Raw genomic sequence first — 17133 nt, forward strand, 5'->3', positions numbered from 1 at the left:
ATGTTGCTACTGATCTGTTTCATGATGCTACTGATCTGTTTCATGTTTCATGTTGCTGCTGATCTGTTTCATGTTGCTGCATTCATTCGTGCTCATTTGCTCACACAGACTCATGTTCATGCTGCTGTTCGACGTAATGTTTTTATGCTACTGTCCTTAGTGTATATTTAGTTGATGTTTTTCTTAGTTCATATCTTAGATCTTATTACTGTTTTTCATTTACATTTCATTGTTGGATGTAACTGGGACCCTGTGTACATAATTTCATTCCACCACATGTACCACATGAGGTGCTAATGACAAATAAAGAACCTTAAATCCTTGACAAAATTAACTTAACATGTTGCTTTGCAGTATTATATAAAAACAAACACACACACACACAAAAACAACAACGGTTAATTTTACTGAAATTACTTTATTTCAGTCTCAAAGTATAAAAATAAAAAATATATAATGATTCTTTGTTATTTTGATTGAAAAAGTCTGCACAAAATACAAAGCAACAAAATCTACCATAAAAACTAAATTGCAGGTGTAATTTCCCGAAATAACTGAATAATAAGAAGCTTAAGATCTGTTATGCAATGTAACCTACAACCTACAACAAAAAATATGTTGCCTTTAAATGAGCTATAACTTCCAAAACTTGTGGCACGGTGTCTTCAGCTGACCCTGCAGCTTGTTGGTGTTTCAGCTTCCTCTATGCACGAATTATTCCATTTCTCTGACTGCTCTGTCTTTGATCACAATGCCTCTTTTCTTGGTCCATGGACTGACTGTGGAACTCAAGAGACAGACCTGTGCATGTTTGTACCGGCAGTTTAGAGTGGGGGGTACCCAGCCAAGCTACGCCCGCACCGGCAGCCCAGAACGGGGTGGGGAGAGAGGAAAAAAAGCCGAGCTGTGCTGGTGAGGGGGAGGGAGAGACAGTTGATCTGGCACTGTCTGTACCTGCAGTTTAGAGCTGGATGAAGAAACGCAGACGAGCTGCATGTTGTTTGTTTTTAGCGTTTTACCTAGCTAATATTGTGCACAGCTAATTAGTGTTACACCAGTACCGACAGGTGGATGGAGGTGTGCGCAGTTCACTTCGGTAGTTTGGCGCGCTCGGTTCTGTTAACGGGGCGGGGGAAACACTGACGTACTTACGTCATGAAATTAGCATATCATGTTATCATTTATTTTCCCGGGAAAGTTTTTTTTACCAGTATTATCATGAAAGATATAATATGGCCCAGTCTTATCATGAAGGCCTACAAACCCTCTCTTATTCTCCAGATAAAAAGGCATAAATATTACTGTTATTCCTGTTTTTAGTCTATACCACAAGGTTAATAATAAAATAATAATCATATGTCTAGTCCTCATTAGATAGAAAAGCCAATCTTATCATATTACATTATACTATAACATTCATATAAAGTATCATATTTTTTGTTTACTAGTTTGTTCAAATAACATACTTATAGTAATTTAGATATTTTTTCACCCCCACCAGTTAGTTATTTAAAAATTTTTCTCTAATCTGAAATTGTTTCTCATATTAAACCATCTTCCCGTCTCCAAGGGACCCCCATAAGAATTGATTTTATGCCACTAGTGTCTTTTCATGTAACATTTTCTTAGTCCACATCTTAGATTTATTATTGTTTGTTTTGTACAGTTTTAATATTTTTGCCATGATTGATTTAATTTACTTTCACCTGTAATAATTCAAAATCTTGCAAGAACATAAATACAAAAACAAGGTCAGAAAACTCTGGTAGTTTCCCTGCTTATCTGGATGAAACGCTCCATGCACTCTGATCCAGACAAAACAACACTTTACCCCACACACATGGTATTGTAGTAGGTGAAAAACATCTTTGAACTTTCACATCTCCATCATTTTCATTAGAGAGAAGGTCTCAGTGTTTTGATCTACTTACATCAACTTGAGTGCAGTGTTTTCTGTCTTCAGTCTGGGCGGCCAGTTTGAACTGTCCCAGTTGGTCTTGAAAAGTTAGTTATATTAATTTATGTTAAAATAAAAAGGTCAGTTACCAAATTTCTGCCTGATGTGGAATGGCTACCATTTTTTCTCCTGCCTTTGGCTTTATAAGCCTGCATACATTTTCTATTTTTATGTGACCTTGCACTAGATGGCTATTGATGTTACAGGTTCTAGCTAAGGTGTGTGGCAGTCTGATGGAGGTCCCTGGTATCACCAAACACACCACCTGCAGAAAGCAATAGGTAACACTAGTTCAAAGGTCTTAATTTAGTCCAAGGTCAACTTAGAATTTAAACTAAAAAGTTACAGATTCAGCACTGAATGTTTCTGACCTGACACGCAAAGAGCTCATGAACCAGAGAGTTGACGTGGATCAACCCTCCATCTTTTCTTGGCCCTAGGCTCCGCCTTCTTCTGGGAGCACAGTCTATCAGAGTGTATGAGTGGGGTGAATATGTGTGACGTCATTGGTCTTATCTGTGTCTGATGTCAAATAATGGAGTGACATGCAAATCTAAATACGTGATGGAAGCCAGCAAAATAAAAAATTACTCCATAATGTGTGTTGAAATCTGGGCATCTCACACAGAACAGCTGGGCCCATCTCATCTGTACAGAACCGGGCCATAACTAGTCCGTCTCTGTGCAGACAAGTCTGGGGGTCTCAGCATGATAAAGTAAGATATCTCTAACAGTATGTATGCAATAGATGTGTGTTTTAGCTAGTAATTTATTTTTATTGTTCTGCATATTTCAGTTACAATTCAAATTTAAGAAGTCTTAAGTAAAATCAAGAATGTAAGCCTTGTGTGAGGACTTCTTTTGTTTTGTTCGCTGGCTGTCTAACTTCACATAGAATGCGGTAAAGATAACCCTGCCCCCACCCATTTGGAAACCTTATTCTGCCAAAATCAACAGCGCTCGATTAAAACAACCTTTAGGGCTGGACTAGTACCTTTGACGTCTGTACTACATGTCTTTATAGATGTGCATTAAAATTGTAATTTTTTTAAACCCCACAATTTATTTTCTTCAGCCTGAAAGATTGTTGTAATCAAGCACTCTGGATTTGGGTGAGAGTAAGGATTCCGAATTCGGGGATGCTTTACCGCACTTCACATAGTCATGTGTTGTGAGGACAGCACATTTAGTAATTACTACATTTTCAGACTAGTTATTCTCCATATCCTTTATCATTTGTGCTGTTCAGTATAGTTTATTGTTGTTGATGATGATTCTTATCTGGATTTTTTTTTTTTAATAACATCTGAAAAATAAATTTGGTCTCCCTTTTAGATTAATGGATTGTAAATGGACTGTACTTATTTTCAATTCAATTCAATTCATCCTGATGCATGCTCAATAATCCAGGTAGAAAAATCCAAAAAAGTTCAATCTGGTCCTCTGGAAATTCAAAAAATCAAAAAACAAAACAAAGCAAAAAAATCTAGAAACGTTTCGTCTCTCATCCGAAAGACTTCCTCAGTCTGAGGTGCTGTTTTCAGCTCAGTCTCTTAAATAGCACCGTCTCAGGGTGGATCAACCAGTTTGCTGCTGACAACCAAAACCAGCTGATCACATGCTCAAGAAGGACCATCAGCCTAACAATGGATCATTAGCACACTGATGGCTATTTACTGTTCACAGAGGGCTGAGTGATACTAGCAATCACAGCATTGTAAGAGGGGGACAGTTGAACCCGGAGGCCTCCACCCCTGTTTAATGATGGACGATTTCTTTTCACAAAGATGGCCTCCTTTACTCCTCTCTCAAACCATCGTTCCTCTCTGTCCAGGATGTGAACATCTTCATCCCTGAAAGAGTGACCGCTGGCCTGGAGATGAGTGTAGACCGCAGAATCCTGGCCTGATGATGTTGCTCTTCTGTGCTGGGCCATCCTTTTGGCCAGTGGCTGTTTACTTTCCCCGATGTAAGACTGATCACCCTCCTGACACTGAACAACATACACAATATTACTCTGTTTGTGCCGGGGGACTGGATCTTTGGGATGAACCAGTCTTTGCCGTAATGTATTTTGGGGTTTAAAAGCCACTGGGACGTTATGTTTAGAAAATAAACGTCTCAGTTTCTCTGATACTCCCTCAACATATGGAATGACCACTGGTCTGGGTCTGGGTTCCTCCTTTTCACCTGTTGGCTGACTGGAGTCCTGTTTGGGTTTCTTCTCTGCTTTCAGGAAGGCCCAGTTAGGATATCCACATTGCTCTAGAGCCTGTCTTGTGTGGGATTTCTCCTTCTGCCTGGCTCCTGAGCTAGTGGGGACGCTGTCTGCTCTGTGATACAGAGTCCTGATGACTCCTAACTTGTGCTCCAAAGGGTGATGGGAGTCAAACTGCAAATACTGGTCTGTGTGGGTGGGTTTGCGGTACACCTCAGTTTGCAAATGTCCTCTATCAGAGACTGAGACCTCACAGTCCAAGAAAGCCAACCTGCCATTTTTTACATCTTCTCGTGTGAACTTGATGTATTTATCCACAGAGTTGATGTGGTCAGTAAAATTTTGGACTTCCTGAGATTTAATTTTAACCCAGGTGTCTTCAACATACCTGAACCAATGACTTGGTGGTGTCCCTGAAAAGGACGTCATGGCTCTCTTTTCTACCTCCTCCATGTACAGGTTGGCAACAATAGGAGAAACTGGAGACCCCATAGCACACCCATGTTTCTGCCTATAATATTGCTCCCCATATGTGAAGTAGGTTGACTGCAGGCACAGTTTCAAGAGTTGACACAGTTGTTCTGTGGAAAGCGTGGTCCTGCTGCTCAGAGTGGTGTCTGATTTTAATCTTAAACTGACCACCTCTACTGCATCATCAACAGGAATGCACGTAAAGAGTGATGTGACATCAAAAGAGACCATTGTTTCATCAGTCTCCATGATGACATCCCTCACCTTATCCACAAAGTCCATGGTGTTCTGTATGTGGTGTTCTGAGCTGCCAACTAAAGGGATGAGTACAGACGCCAGATATTTGGAAACATTGTAAGTGACAGAGTTAATCATGCTAACAATAGGTCTTAAAGGTACACCTTGTTTGTGGATTTTAGGTAAACCATACAGACTAGGTGTGGCCTCCCCTGGGTACAGTCTGTGTGTTTTTTTTTTTAAATGTCCAGAGGACCAGATTGAACTTTGTTGGATTTTTCTACCTGGATTATTGAGCATGCATCAGGATAGTTTAGCAATAGTACTAAACAGAAACCGTTATTTTTATTCTCCTCTATTGAAGATGAGTAATATAAAGTTCTAGCTTTACGGAGAGCTTTTTTATATGTTAGCAGACTATTTGTCCAAGTTATATAAAATTCTTCAACATTAGTAGAGTGCCATTTTCTCTCCTGGTTTCTAGATGCCTGCTTTAAAGTGTGTAGCTCAGAATTGAACCAAGGAGCCAGTTTCCTCTGATTGATTACTTTCTTTTTCAGTGGAGCAATTTTATCAAGTGAAGTTTGCATTGAAGTTGTAAGATGATCAACTAGATGATCTAAGTCACTGTTCTCTGATGCATTACTCTGCAAGACAGAGGAAAACATTGATGGAAGAGATTGTTTAGATTTGGTTCAAGCATTTTCTGATAAGCACCTGCTGAGATGAAATTTACTCTCAGTGACTGTGTAGTCATTTAATGCAAACTCAAAGGTTATTAAAAAATGGTTGGACAGAACAGGATTTTGAGGAACTATTACCATCCTTAATCTCTATACCATAGGTCAGAACTAAATCAAGAGTGTGATGATAAGAATGAGTAGATGTGCGGACGTTTTGGGCAAAACCAAATGAGTCTATTAAATTATTAATGGCTATGTTTAAGCTATCACTATCAACATCTACATGAACATTTAAATCACCCATTATGATGATTTTATCAGTATTTAATAATAAGTCAGTTAATAATTCTAAGAATTCAGACAAAAACTGAGAGTAAGCACCTGGTGGACGATATATAACAACTAGTAAAAGTGGCTTTTCTGATTTCCATTTTGGATGAGAAAGACTGAGGGACAGTGATTCAAAAGAATCATAACTAATAACTGGTTTGGCATTAATCAATAATCCTGACTGAAAAATAGAAGCTACTCCTCCACCTCGGCCAGTTGTTCTAGGAACATGAAAATTTAAATAATTAACAGGAGTGGATTCATTTATACCAACAAAATCCTCCTGTTGTAGCCAAGTTTCTGTCAGACAGAATAAATCAATATGATGATCAGTTATCAGTTCATTAACTAACAGGGATTTAGAGGAAAGAGATCTGATGTTCAATAATCCACATTTAATGATTTTATGATTTTGCTCTGGTAAAGTAACTGTGTTTATTTTAATCAGATTTTTATGGTTTATATAGCGCCTTTCTATCTTATCCAGTTACTCAAAGCGCTTTACACACAATCTGTGCCCTCATTTACCCATTCATACAGCACTTTACTAGATCTCTACAAAGCTAATTGAACAAATCATTCTAAAGAGACTAATCAGTGCTTTGAGATCACATTCATACACTGATGGGACACACATCAGAGGCAATGAGGGGTTCAGTGTCTTGCCCAGGGACACTTTGGCATGTGACTGCTGGTGGATTCGAACCCCCAACCCTTGCATTGGAGGACGACTGCTCAAACCACTCAGCCACAGCTGCCCATGAATGTTCATTTGTTATGGCATTGAATGGGTGTAGGTGTAGAATGGGTAGAGCTCATACAGTAGTTGATGGAGTTGTCTCTCAACAAGAAGGTTGCTGGATTAAATCCATGGGGCCTTTCTGGGTGGAGTTTGCATGATCTCTCCCTGCATGCCTGTGTTTTTTTCCAGGTACTCTGGTTTCCTCCCACAGACAGAAAAACATGCATGTTAGGTTAATAGAGAAATAAAAAGTGGCCAGGTCAAAATGTTGTCAGGTATGATAATCTGATACTGATCATCAGTGAAAAAGGCCTTGATCCCCAGATCTAGTACTGGCTCAGTCCTCGGAAATACAATGATTCAAAGATTGTCCAAATATCTTTTATTAGTTTCTATTTTCATGAAAGCTTTGGGTTTTATGCATGCTATATGTTGTAGAACATGTATTTTCTTCTGCAAGCTTGTTGCTTCAGTGATGTTTATGAAACACTGTTTTTAGAGGCCCATACTATACCCCAAATACCAATAGCAGTATCTGCACAGTATTCTAACCATGAAAATAGCATTTAGTCTGTTACACATACAAATTCACACACTGTGTGTTGGGCAAATGGAGAAATGAGTCATGTCACTGTTGTGGCTAATTTGTGGACGGATAAACAAATCAGCCCAAAACAAACCCACTCAGATTGATTTGACTTTCCTTGGAAATGCAGACTGCACATCTAGTTTGTTATTCTTAAATGTGTTATATGTCTGTAACTAAAATTTTGTTTTTATGGGGACTTACTTTTTTAATCTATATCTGGATAATTACTGTTTCAAACCATGTTACTTATGCTGTTCCTGTGTCACCTCAGGAACTCAACATACTGCATGAAAGTGTCCATGTCAATGATAGTAGACGAGAGTGATGAGGGGAAGTGCTACAGCAGCAAAATTCGCCGTCTGGAGAAAGCGGAGATAACCCACAGCAAAATGATCATCTGCCCTGACATAGAAGACTATTTGGCTCCTTACAAACAGCCACAGATGACCTGGTACAAGGTACAACACAATCTTTGAAAAGCACACATGAAGTCACCTGTACACTGCTGTAACTGAACCCGTTATGCCTGTGTCTGCTATTAGGAGTGCAAGCAAGTAGAATGGAGAAGCTCCCTTTTCATTAACACCACCCATATTTGGATTTCTGAGATAGAGGAGGGTGATGGGGGAAATTACACCTGTGAGTTACAGTATGGATCCAGAGTGGTGCGAAGAACAACTCAACTCAAAGTTACAGGTAGGAAAGTGTGCAGGCTTGACGATGCGTAAAAGACCAGCAACATCAGATTTATTTAAAAAGAAACAAGTCCTCACAGAAAGGTGTCACTTACAAAATTAAATGAGCAGATAATTAATTTTTAGAATATTTATAAGTCAAACTGTCTTCATGTTTGATAGTAATTAATTTACACAAGTTCATGTCATAACTGCTTTAAGATGATGATGAATGGGTTTTGAATGTGATTTTATCAGAATTTGTAAATCAGAGTAAATGTCACTTCCATGTGCGTCATATAACAAAATTTTATGTTCTCTTGGAAGAATGTTTTAGATATTTTGAATAGAGCCCAACTGATATATCAGTAGGGTTGATAATTTAGGATAAATTACAGTAGCCCTTGTTACTTTGTGGTTCGACTTCTGCAGACTCACTCTACCACGGTTTGTGGATGTTCAGTCCAAAATATTGGAAACATATTATTTATTATTTTTTACACACAATTGTGGACTCTACAGTAATATTACTGTACAGTATTAATGTGTGTGTGAAAAAGTTAATGACAAAAAAAATTTGGACGTGTAGTAGCGAGTGGTGCTACTATTATTTTAAGCAGACAGAAAAAAATGAAATTAGTCAGCAATGCCACCTAGTTAAACAAGGAATAAAAAATAGAATCAGAATCAGAATCAAACAAAGTAAACAATCGCAAGGGTGAGCAGTGTTTCACAAACCAGCCAGTTAAGGTTTACAATAATTTATTACAACAAACATAAAAGAATGCTGTAGAAAGTCTAAATGTTAAACACGAGTAGGTAGGACAGTCTGTAAAATAAAAAGATAAAGGGCATCACAGTCAATAACAGACTTCAGGATGAGGAAAAAGAAGCAGAGTCTTAGCTGAAAGGGGGCTGTGGTCCTCTCGCAGTCTGCACATCGTTCCTTGGCAGTCTCGACCTCTAGTGATCTCCCAGCACTCGTTCCACCCCAAGTCCAGCGTCCCTCTATGACCTCAACCTTCAGCTATCACCCAGCACTCGTACCATCCCAAGTCCGGTGCCCCATGGCAACCTCAAACTCCATCAATCTCGAAACCTTGGTGCTCCACCCTCGACAACAACCTGGATGACTCTGCACCTTCCAACCGTGCACGATCCACTGGGCTGGGTGCTTGGCTCCACGTCCCAGCTGCATCTCTGATCACGGCCTCACTGGTCTCCTGTGGACGTCTTTACCCCCACTTTGCCTCTGCTTTTAATCACCGTGCCCTTAGTTCCTGGTCTGCTGCTCTGCTGACCGGCTTGTCCCAGCTGTCACCCGGAGCTGTCCCAGCTCCGGGTGAGTCCAGCGCCTTGACGGAATTATTGCCACCGATCTGTCTGTATTTTAACGCACCGCGGCATTCAGGCCGGCGCGGTGGTGGATTATTAACAATATTCAAACCAACTTTTGACTTTAAACAACTGCCCATCCCAGTTTCCTGTGCCAGCTTTGAGCTGAGCGTCTTTGGACTTGGCCATTCACCTTTGATATTATGTGCGCTCGTCTACCGCCCACCTCAATCTAAGGATTTCATGAATGAGTTTTCTGATTTCTTGGCTTAAATCACACCAAAATATGATCATGTTTTCATTATTGGGGACTATAATTTGCATGTGTGCTATCAGGAGAAGCCCTTGGTTAAGGACTTTTTAGATTTATTGGACTCATTTAATCTAACTCAGCATGTAAACGGTCCCACCCAAGAGCACGGACATACACTGGAACTTGTTTTAACACGTGATGTGACTGTTGGTAATCTTGAAATTGGTGATTATGTTTTTTTCAAACCACATGCCAGCCCAGTTCGAGTTCACCCTCCCCCATCTAACTCCTAAGACGTGCATTCCTGCACGTAGTAGACGGGCCATTAACAACTTCACCGCTGCACGTTTCACAGATGCTTATAACTCTGAAATGATCATTCAGCCCCCGATGTTTCTCACCACCACTGAGGCGCTGACATCCCAGTTCAACTCTGTCTGCTTAAAGACTCTAGATCATGTCGCTCCGGTTAAAACTTGAAAATCAAAACTCAGAGCAGAATCTTGGCTCAGTGACGTCACCAAGGCCGTTAGGCAGCAATGTAGGAGGGCGGAGCGCAAATGGAGGAAAGACAGGCTGCAGATCTCTTCAAATAAAGAGAGTTGGCGCCGTTATCAGAAAGCAGTAAAAGCTGCTAAATCCAAATATTTTTCTGATATCATAACCTCAAACTCTCACAACCCACGTGTCCTCTTCTCTACCCTAAACTCTGTTCTCCACCTCACTGAACCATCACCTCTGGAAGCCTCGACTGAGCTGTGCGAGAACTTCTTACATTTCTTTTTGGAAAAAATTACGACCACCAGGGCTCTCATTTCCCCTCCAACTCATGACCCATCCATCCCACCTCAATCTGTAGCTCTATTTGACCATTTTGAACCCATCACTCTATCTTCTCTAAGAAACCTGGTCTTGACCCTTCAGCCTGCTCAAATTACAGGCCAATCTCAAAACTCCCCTTTCTGTCCAAAATCCTGGAAAAAGTAGTTTTTACTCAGTTAAATCAGTTTTTAACTGAGAACAAAATCTTTGAGGTCTTTCAGTCTGGTTTCAAGCAGCTCCACAGCACCGAAACAGCTTTGGTTAGGGTTTGTAATGACATTTTAACAGCAAATGATTCTGGCCATTTTGTGGCTCTTGTACTCCTCAATCTTACTGCCGCTTTTGATACTGTTGACCACAGTATCCTCATCTCTCGGCTTGAACACTGGGTTGGGATTACAGGTGCTGCATTAGACTGGTTCCGCTCATACCTCTCTGACAGGAGTTTTTGTGTGAAGGTGGGTAAAAATCTATCCACTTCAATGCCTCTTTCCTACGGTGTCCTGCAGGGCTCGATTCTCGGGCCCCTTCTATTTTCACTCTATCTGCTTCCGCTGGGGTCGATCCTAAGAAAACATGGTATTCCATTCCATTGCTACGCTGATGACTGTCAGATCTACCTGCCACTGAAACCAGCCAGTGCTTGTTCCGTCCACCCTCTCCTCAAATGTCTGGACGACATTAAGATATGGATGGCTTCAAATTTTCTAAGTTTTAACGACCAGAAGACTGAAGTCATTGTCTTTAGCCCTAGCTCAGCTGCCGCCTCTTATCCTGTGAACCTGGACTCCCTTCGGCCTTATCTGAAGCACTCTGTTAAAAACCTTGGAGTGGTTTTTGACTCGGATTTTAAGTTCGACAAACAGATCAGTTCAGTTCTGCAGAGAAGCTTCTTCCAACTGCGGCAGGTAGCTAAGCTCAAGCCAGTGCTGTCTAGACCCGACCTTGAGACACTAGTCCATGCATTCATCACAACCCGCCTGGACTATTGTAATTCACTGTATGCTGGGGTCAGCCAGGCCTCTATCTCACGGCTACAGCTCGTCCAGAATGCTGCAGCTCGGCTCTTAACCGGTACACCGAGGTATGAACACATCACACCAGTTCTGTCCTCCCTACACTGGCTTCCTGTGAGAACTAGGATTGATTTCAAAATTCTCCTCCTGACCTGTAAGTGCCTAAATGGCCTCGCACCCATCTACCTCTCTGAGCTACTGGAACCATATGTTCCCTCTCGGGCTCTGAGATCATCCGATCAGCTGCTTTTGGTTGTTCCAAAAACACGACTGAAGCTCCGAGGAGATAGGGCGTTTTCAGTCATGGGTCCCAAACTGTGGAACAACCTACCCCCCAACATTAGGCATGCCACCTCCCTTCCTGTGTTCAAATCCCTGCTAAAAACATATCTGTTCTCTCTGGCGTTTCATACTGTGTGAGTTGATTTAGTATATCGTGTTCCATGTCTTAATTTTAATGCTGTTGTTTTAATTTTTTAAGGTATATTCTTACTGCTTTTTATTTCTCAGTGTTACCCTTAGTGTTAAGCACTTTGATAACAGTATATCTGTTTTAAATTGTGCTCTATAAATAAATATGACTTGACTTGACTTGACTTCTCTAGAGCAGGTCATGTGCAGCTTGAAACCTTCTGGTTCCCCCTTTGATGTGGTCCCCTCTCGACTACTAAAGGAGGTTTTTCCTACTCTAGGTCCATCCATTCTTGCTATAGCAAACAGTAGTTTATCCACTGGTGTGGTGTCAAAGACCTTTAAACATGCTGTTGTCTAGCCTCTCCTGAAAAAACCAAACCTTGACCCCTCAGTCGTTTCCAACTTCCGGCCTGTCTCCAGACTCCCATTTGTTTTTAAAATACTGGAGAAAACAGTTGAGTCCCAGTTGAAGGGCTTCCTGGAGGATCACGCCATCTTAGAGCTATTCCAATCTGGCTTTAAACCTCTCTACAGCACTGAAACTGCCCTATTGAAGATTTTTAATTACATCTTCAGATCCACAGATACTGGTGATTCTGTGCTGCTTGTCCTATTGGACCTCACAGCCGCCTTTGACACCCATCGACCATGAGATAGATCCTCATTGCTAGGTTGGAGCAGTGGGTGGGCATCACAGGGTCAGCCCTCAATTGGTTCAAATCCTACCTCGCTGACAGCTCCTTTCTGTGTCTCCATCAAGGATTTTAGTTCTGCAGCGACAGAGCTTAAATGGGGGGTTTCGCTGGGGTCCATCCTGTGTCCCCTCCTATTCTCTCTATACCTGCTGCCACTTAGTGCTATTTTCCAGAAACACAACATACCCTTTCACTTCTATGCCGACGACTGTCAAATTTACTTCCCTCTAAGACACAATGGTACATGCTCTAGTCAACCTCTGCTCGACTGCCTGGCTGACATCAGGGACTGGATGGCTTTAAACTTCTTAAGTTTCAATGAAAAGAAGTCTGAAGTCATGTTGTTCCCTCCCAATGACACAATCAAAAACCACTGCATCGACCTTTCCACTCTAACCCTGTCAGAAAAACTGCCTTTTCCCATGCCTTTTCCCATGGCAGCAGCAGCCTCCACCCAAGTGACGCCGCACTGCTGAAGGCGCGCAAGCTTCCCCTCAGCACAAGTTAGCTCACATCAACCCTGATGCAAGCCCGCAGCCTAAGCGTGGTGCAAAAGCGCCTCCAGGGCCCTTTCGAAAAGGCCTTGCCTTGGGTCGCTCGGAGCACGTCTCCTCAGCACATGACGGTGGTGGAGGCCCTGACTTGGCTGGTGTCTGTAAAAGACATGACGCAACACAAAAACGTGTGCCTGCTTCCAGAGCGTTACGCGGAGTGGCAGCGAGCGTGCTCCCTGAACAGCTGGATGAACTGTCTTATCAGCAAGGGTTACATGCTGCAGTTCACAGCTCAACCCCCACCATTCATATAGAGACGGTTCTGTCATCTTCAGAACAGATCGCATCCCTTCATGCAGAAGTTCAGGAACTACTGGTAAAAAATGTAATTTCTAGGTTTCCCAACTGAGAGGAAAAAGGGATGAGACCCATCTTAGATTTATCCATTTTCAGCAAGTCGATCATGGAAAGACAGTTTCACATGTTGACAACCAGACAGCTGTTGAACAACATTCACCAGAATGACTGGTTTACCTCCATCGATCTCAAAAACGCTTATTTTCACATTCCAATCATTCCAAAGCACAGAAAGTTCCTGCGCTTCTCTTTCCAAGGGACCCAGTACCAATACAACAGGCTTCCGTTCGGTTACTCCCTCGCACCACTCACATTTTCAAAATGCGTGGAGATGGCCCTGCAACCTGCCCTGCACAGAGCAGGGATGAGAATTCTGTTTTACCTGGACGATCTGCTGTTGCTGACCCGATCCAGGCAGGAAGCAGCGGCGCAAACCAAAGCGCTGATGTCACACCTGTTAAATCTCGACTTCACCATAAACTGGGAGAAGAGCTCGATTCTCCCGGCCCAGATGATCGTTTATCTGGGAGTGGAGCTAAACTCTGTCACTATGAGGGCCCGTTTATCACAAACGAGAGCCGAAACTCTAAAAGACCAGCTCCGCCACGTAAAGCCCGGCAGAGTAGTGACAGCTGCCTCCATCATGAAACTGTTAGGAACAATGTCGTCAGCTCACGCGGTGGTCCCGCTGGGCTTACTTCACATGAGATGTCTCCAGAGGTGGTTCGCTCGTCTGCGCATAGATCCAGTAAGGCAGAAGAGGTGGATGATTTCTTTGCCCCCCTCCGTGGGAACCGATCTGAAACATTGGGGAAATCTTCTCACGCTGTCGGAGGGAGTCCTTGTCAGCAGACCTATGTCACACGTCTCAGTTTTCACATACATCAGCTCACATAAATGTTTTGGAATGTCACACGGTTTTGAATGTGATTCAACATTTTGCTCCTGTGTTACAGAATCAGCATGTTCTGATTCACACAGACAACAAAGTAGCCGCTGCTTACATAAACCGGCAGGGGGTCATGCGCTCAGCCCATATTTTACACATTGCGAGACAGCTGCTGTGTTGGGCACACAAAAACCTGTTCTCTATCAGAGCAGTGTACATCCCCGGCGTCCTGAACAGAGGAGCGGACATAATATCCAGGGGCGGTCCACGCTATGGGGACTGGAGTCTGCATCCCGAGCTGATTTCTCGGATTTGGGAGAAATTTGGCAGAGCAGAAGTGGACCTCTTTGCCACAGGGGAGAACGCCCAGTGTCAACTATGGTTCTCACTGAGCCCACGGGACGATCCACCGTTAGGAGTGGACGCGTTTGTCCACCTCCCTTCCTCACTTGAAAATCCCTGCTAAAAACACATATGTTCTCGCAGGCATTTCACACAGGGTAAATTAATTGTGTTTTTTGTTCTGTGATCCTATGTTTTATTAATTCTTCAGTTATTATTATTAGTGTATTGTATTTTTTTTCTCTTTAATTTTACTCCCATTGTTGTTGTTGTTAAGCACTTTGATAACAGGTTCTGTTTTAAATATGCTCTATAAATAAAGTTGACTTGACTTGACTTGCTAATGATCCATTGTTATGATGGTCCTCCTTGATCATGTGAGCAACTGGTTTTGGCTGTCCGCAGCAAACTATGATAAGGTGCTATTTATAAGACTGAGCTAAGCAAAACATGTCAGACTGAAGAAGTCTTTCAGATGAAAGACGAAACGTTTCTACTTTTTTTGTTTGTTTGTTTGTTTTGTTTTGTTTTTTCAATGTCCAGAGGACCAGACTTAACTATTTTAGATGATTTGAAATGTGATTTAAGGTCATTTTCACACCAGATAGTCCGGTAGACTCGGCTCGGTTCGGGACCAATATTCATGACCTTTTGTTTACATTTGAGCTGGTGCGTTTGCATTCACACTGCACTGTGCAGTCGAGTCAACCTGTTGAACCAACCTGTTCGCCCCTCTCGCCTGTGGGGGCACTGCACCAAGAACTACTGAAAGAAACGACACAAAAACCTCAGAAGACACGTCTTCTTCTTCTTCTTCTGTAAATAAAAATAAAAACAAAGTGGCATCAAGTTTTAGCAGTTTTAAGAGTTATATTTTATCATTTTTCAAAAATGGACTTAGCATGAGCAGAAGATGAGACAGAAGACCATGGAGAATATTGTTTTTCCATACAAGGCAGCTGACGGCTCCATATGATGTAAGAGAAATGCGTGTTTGTTTACCCTGCAGAGCGGGGCCTGGTCTGTTTGCATTCACACTGTACTCGAACCGCGCTGGAGTTCGCTTCTACCGGACCGAGACCTAGGTTTGAGCCCGGGCAAGAGTTCGCCTTTTTGTTCCGTGACAGAGTTCGATGGTGTGTTCACACCTCCCCAAACGAACCGGACTTTCTAGGAAAACGAGCTAGAGTTTGATTAAAGTGGACTAAACAGGGCTAGTGTGAATGCACCCTAAAACAGAAAACTAAACTAACTTAAAACTAGTTTGTGTATCCTCCAGGAGCAATTTGAGGTAAGTTGGCCTGTTCAAGGCCAGCTGGGGGCCAAATTCAGATAAACAACAATTGTTTGGGCTGCCAGACTTGTAAGGATGGCACCATCTAGTGGGCCTTCCCCCTGTCTGTTCTCCCTTGTGTCTGAATTGATTGTTCTGATTATCGTCACCTGTGTCATGTCCTGGTTGTGTGTATATAAAGTCTGTCTGTCAGTTCTGTCATTGTTGGTTCGTCGTTGGGTATGTCCTGTCTTGTCCTGCCTGAGTGATCGTGTTTCTTGAGTCCATGTAAGTTTTGCTGCCATGTCAGCCTTTTTGATTTATTATTATTATTATTATTAAAAGTATTTTATTTTATACATCTGCCTCCTGAGTCCTGCCTGCGCAACTGGGTTCTTCTGTCCTGATCTGCCACGAAAAACCTGACAGTACGAACCGACCAAAACCTGAACCCAGCAGGCAGACTCAGACTCTGCTCACCTGTTTTTTGCCTGAGCCTGTCCAGATGGAGGGAGCTGCGATCCGGTGCAGTGCCTTTTGGACTAGACCCGTCCTGGGACTGAGAAGCTGCAGCCAGGCGGTCGAGGTTCTGCCTTCACCTTTCTTACTGCAGGAGGAGAGACGAAGAGCTCAGCTCCAAAGGAACCACACAGCACCCAGGTTCAGTTCCTCCTACTCACCAGTCTGCTCTGGGTGGACGTCTGGGGAGGACGCGGAATCAGAGGACGAACTCTGGTTCGCCCCGGTACACCACCCACATCGCCGTAAAAAGGGTAAGAGAAGACGCAACCGGAACCGGTCCGCTGTTCTTCCGCCCACATCACCTGTACTTCCAGCTCCTCGCATTCAGCCCGGCGAGGCTGAGTTTTTTGGTTCCACCTCCTCCTGGTCCCAGCCTCCAGCCTGCTCTCCTCAGCCAGAACCTGCTAAACCGGGGAGAATTTCGCAGGAGGGGGAGCAGTCATCCCCCCGTTCGTCTGTGGAGTGGACGAAGGGGGGCCAGCCCGGGGAGCGTGTTGGGCAATCGCTTTCTGCTCCTATTGAGGATGACCAAATCCATGAGCTGCCTCCTGTAGAGGACCTGGTGGCTCATTCTCTCATCAAAGGCTCTATAATGATTCTCAGAATAATTCCAAAAGTCAGAGTTGAAGATAGAAGACTCCTGGTGGACCAAATCTTGGATATTTACCTCTCACAGCCTGACCTGCTCAGCACATCGGTTCATCAGGTGATCTTCCAATTTGCCATGAAACTAAGAGCTGAACTCGATCCTAGTTTTGTCGCGTCACACACTACAGAGCCTGCAGCCAGCCCAGAGCCTGCAGCCAGCCCAGAGCCTGCA

At 42.9% G+C, this 17133-nt stretch overlaps 1 protein-coding gene across 1 annotated transcript in view; it reads left to right on the forward strand.

The window, feature by feature from the left end:
- il1rapl2 (interleukin 1 receptor accessory protein-like 2) overlaps positions 1-17133 on the forward strand; it is a 460778-nt gene that overhangs the window by 241669 nt on the left and 201976 nt on the right. The window contains exons 4-5 of the mRNA XM_037675424.1: positions 7499-7685; positions 7770-7923. Of these exons, the coding sequence (XP_037531352.1) occupies positions 7499-7685; positions 7770-7923 (341 nt within the window). The remainder of the gene's footprint in view (positions 1-7498; positions 7686-7769; positions 7924-17133) is intronic.

This window comes from Nematolebias whitei, chromosome 4 (assembly GCF_014905685.2).
Source record: "Nematolebias whitei isolate Nwh7 chromosome 4, NemWhi1, whole genome shotgun sequence".
Lineage (NCBI taxonomy): Eukaryota > Metazoa > Chordata > Actinopteri > Cyprinodontiformes > Rivulidae > Nematolebias > Nematolebias whitei.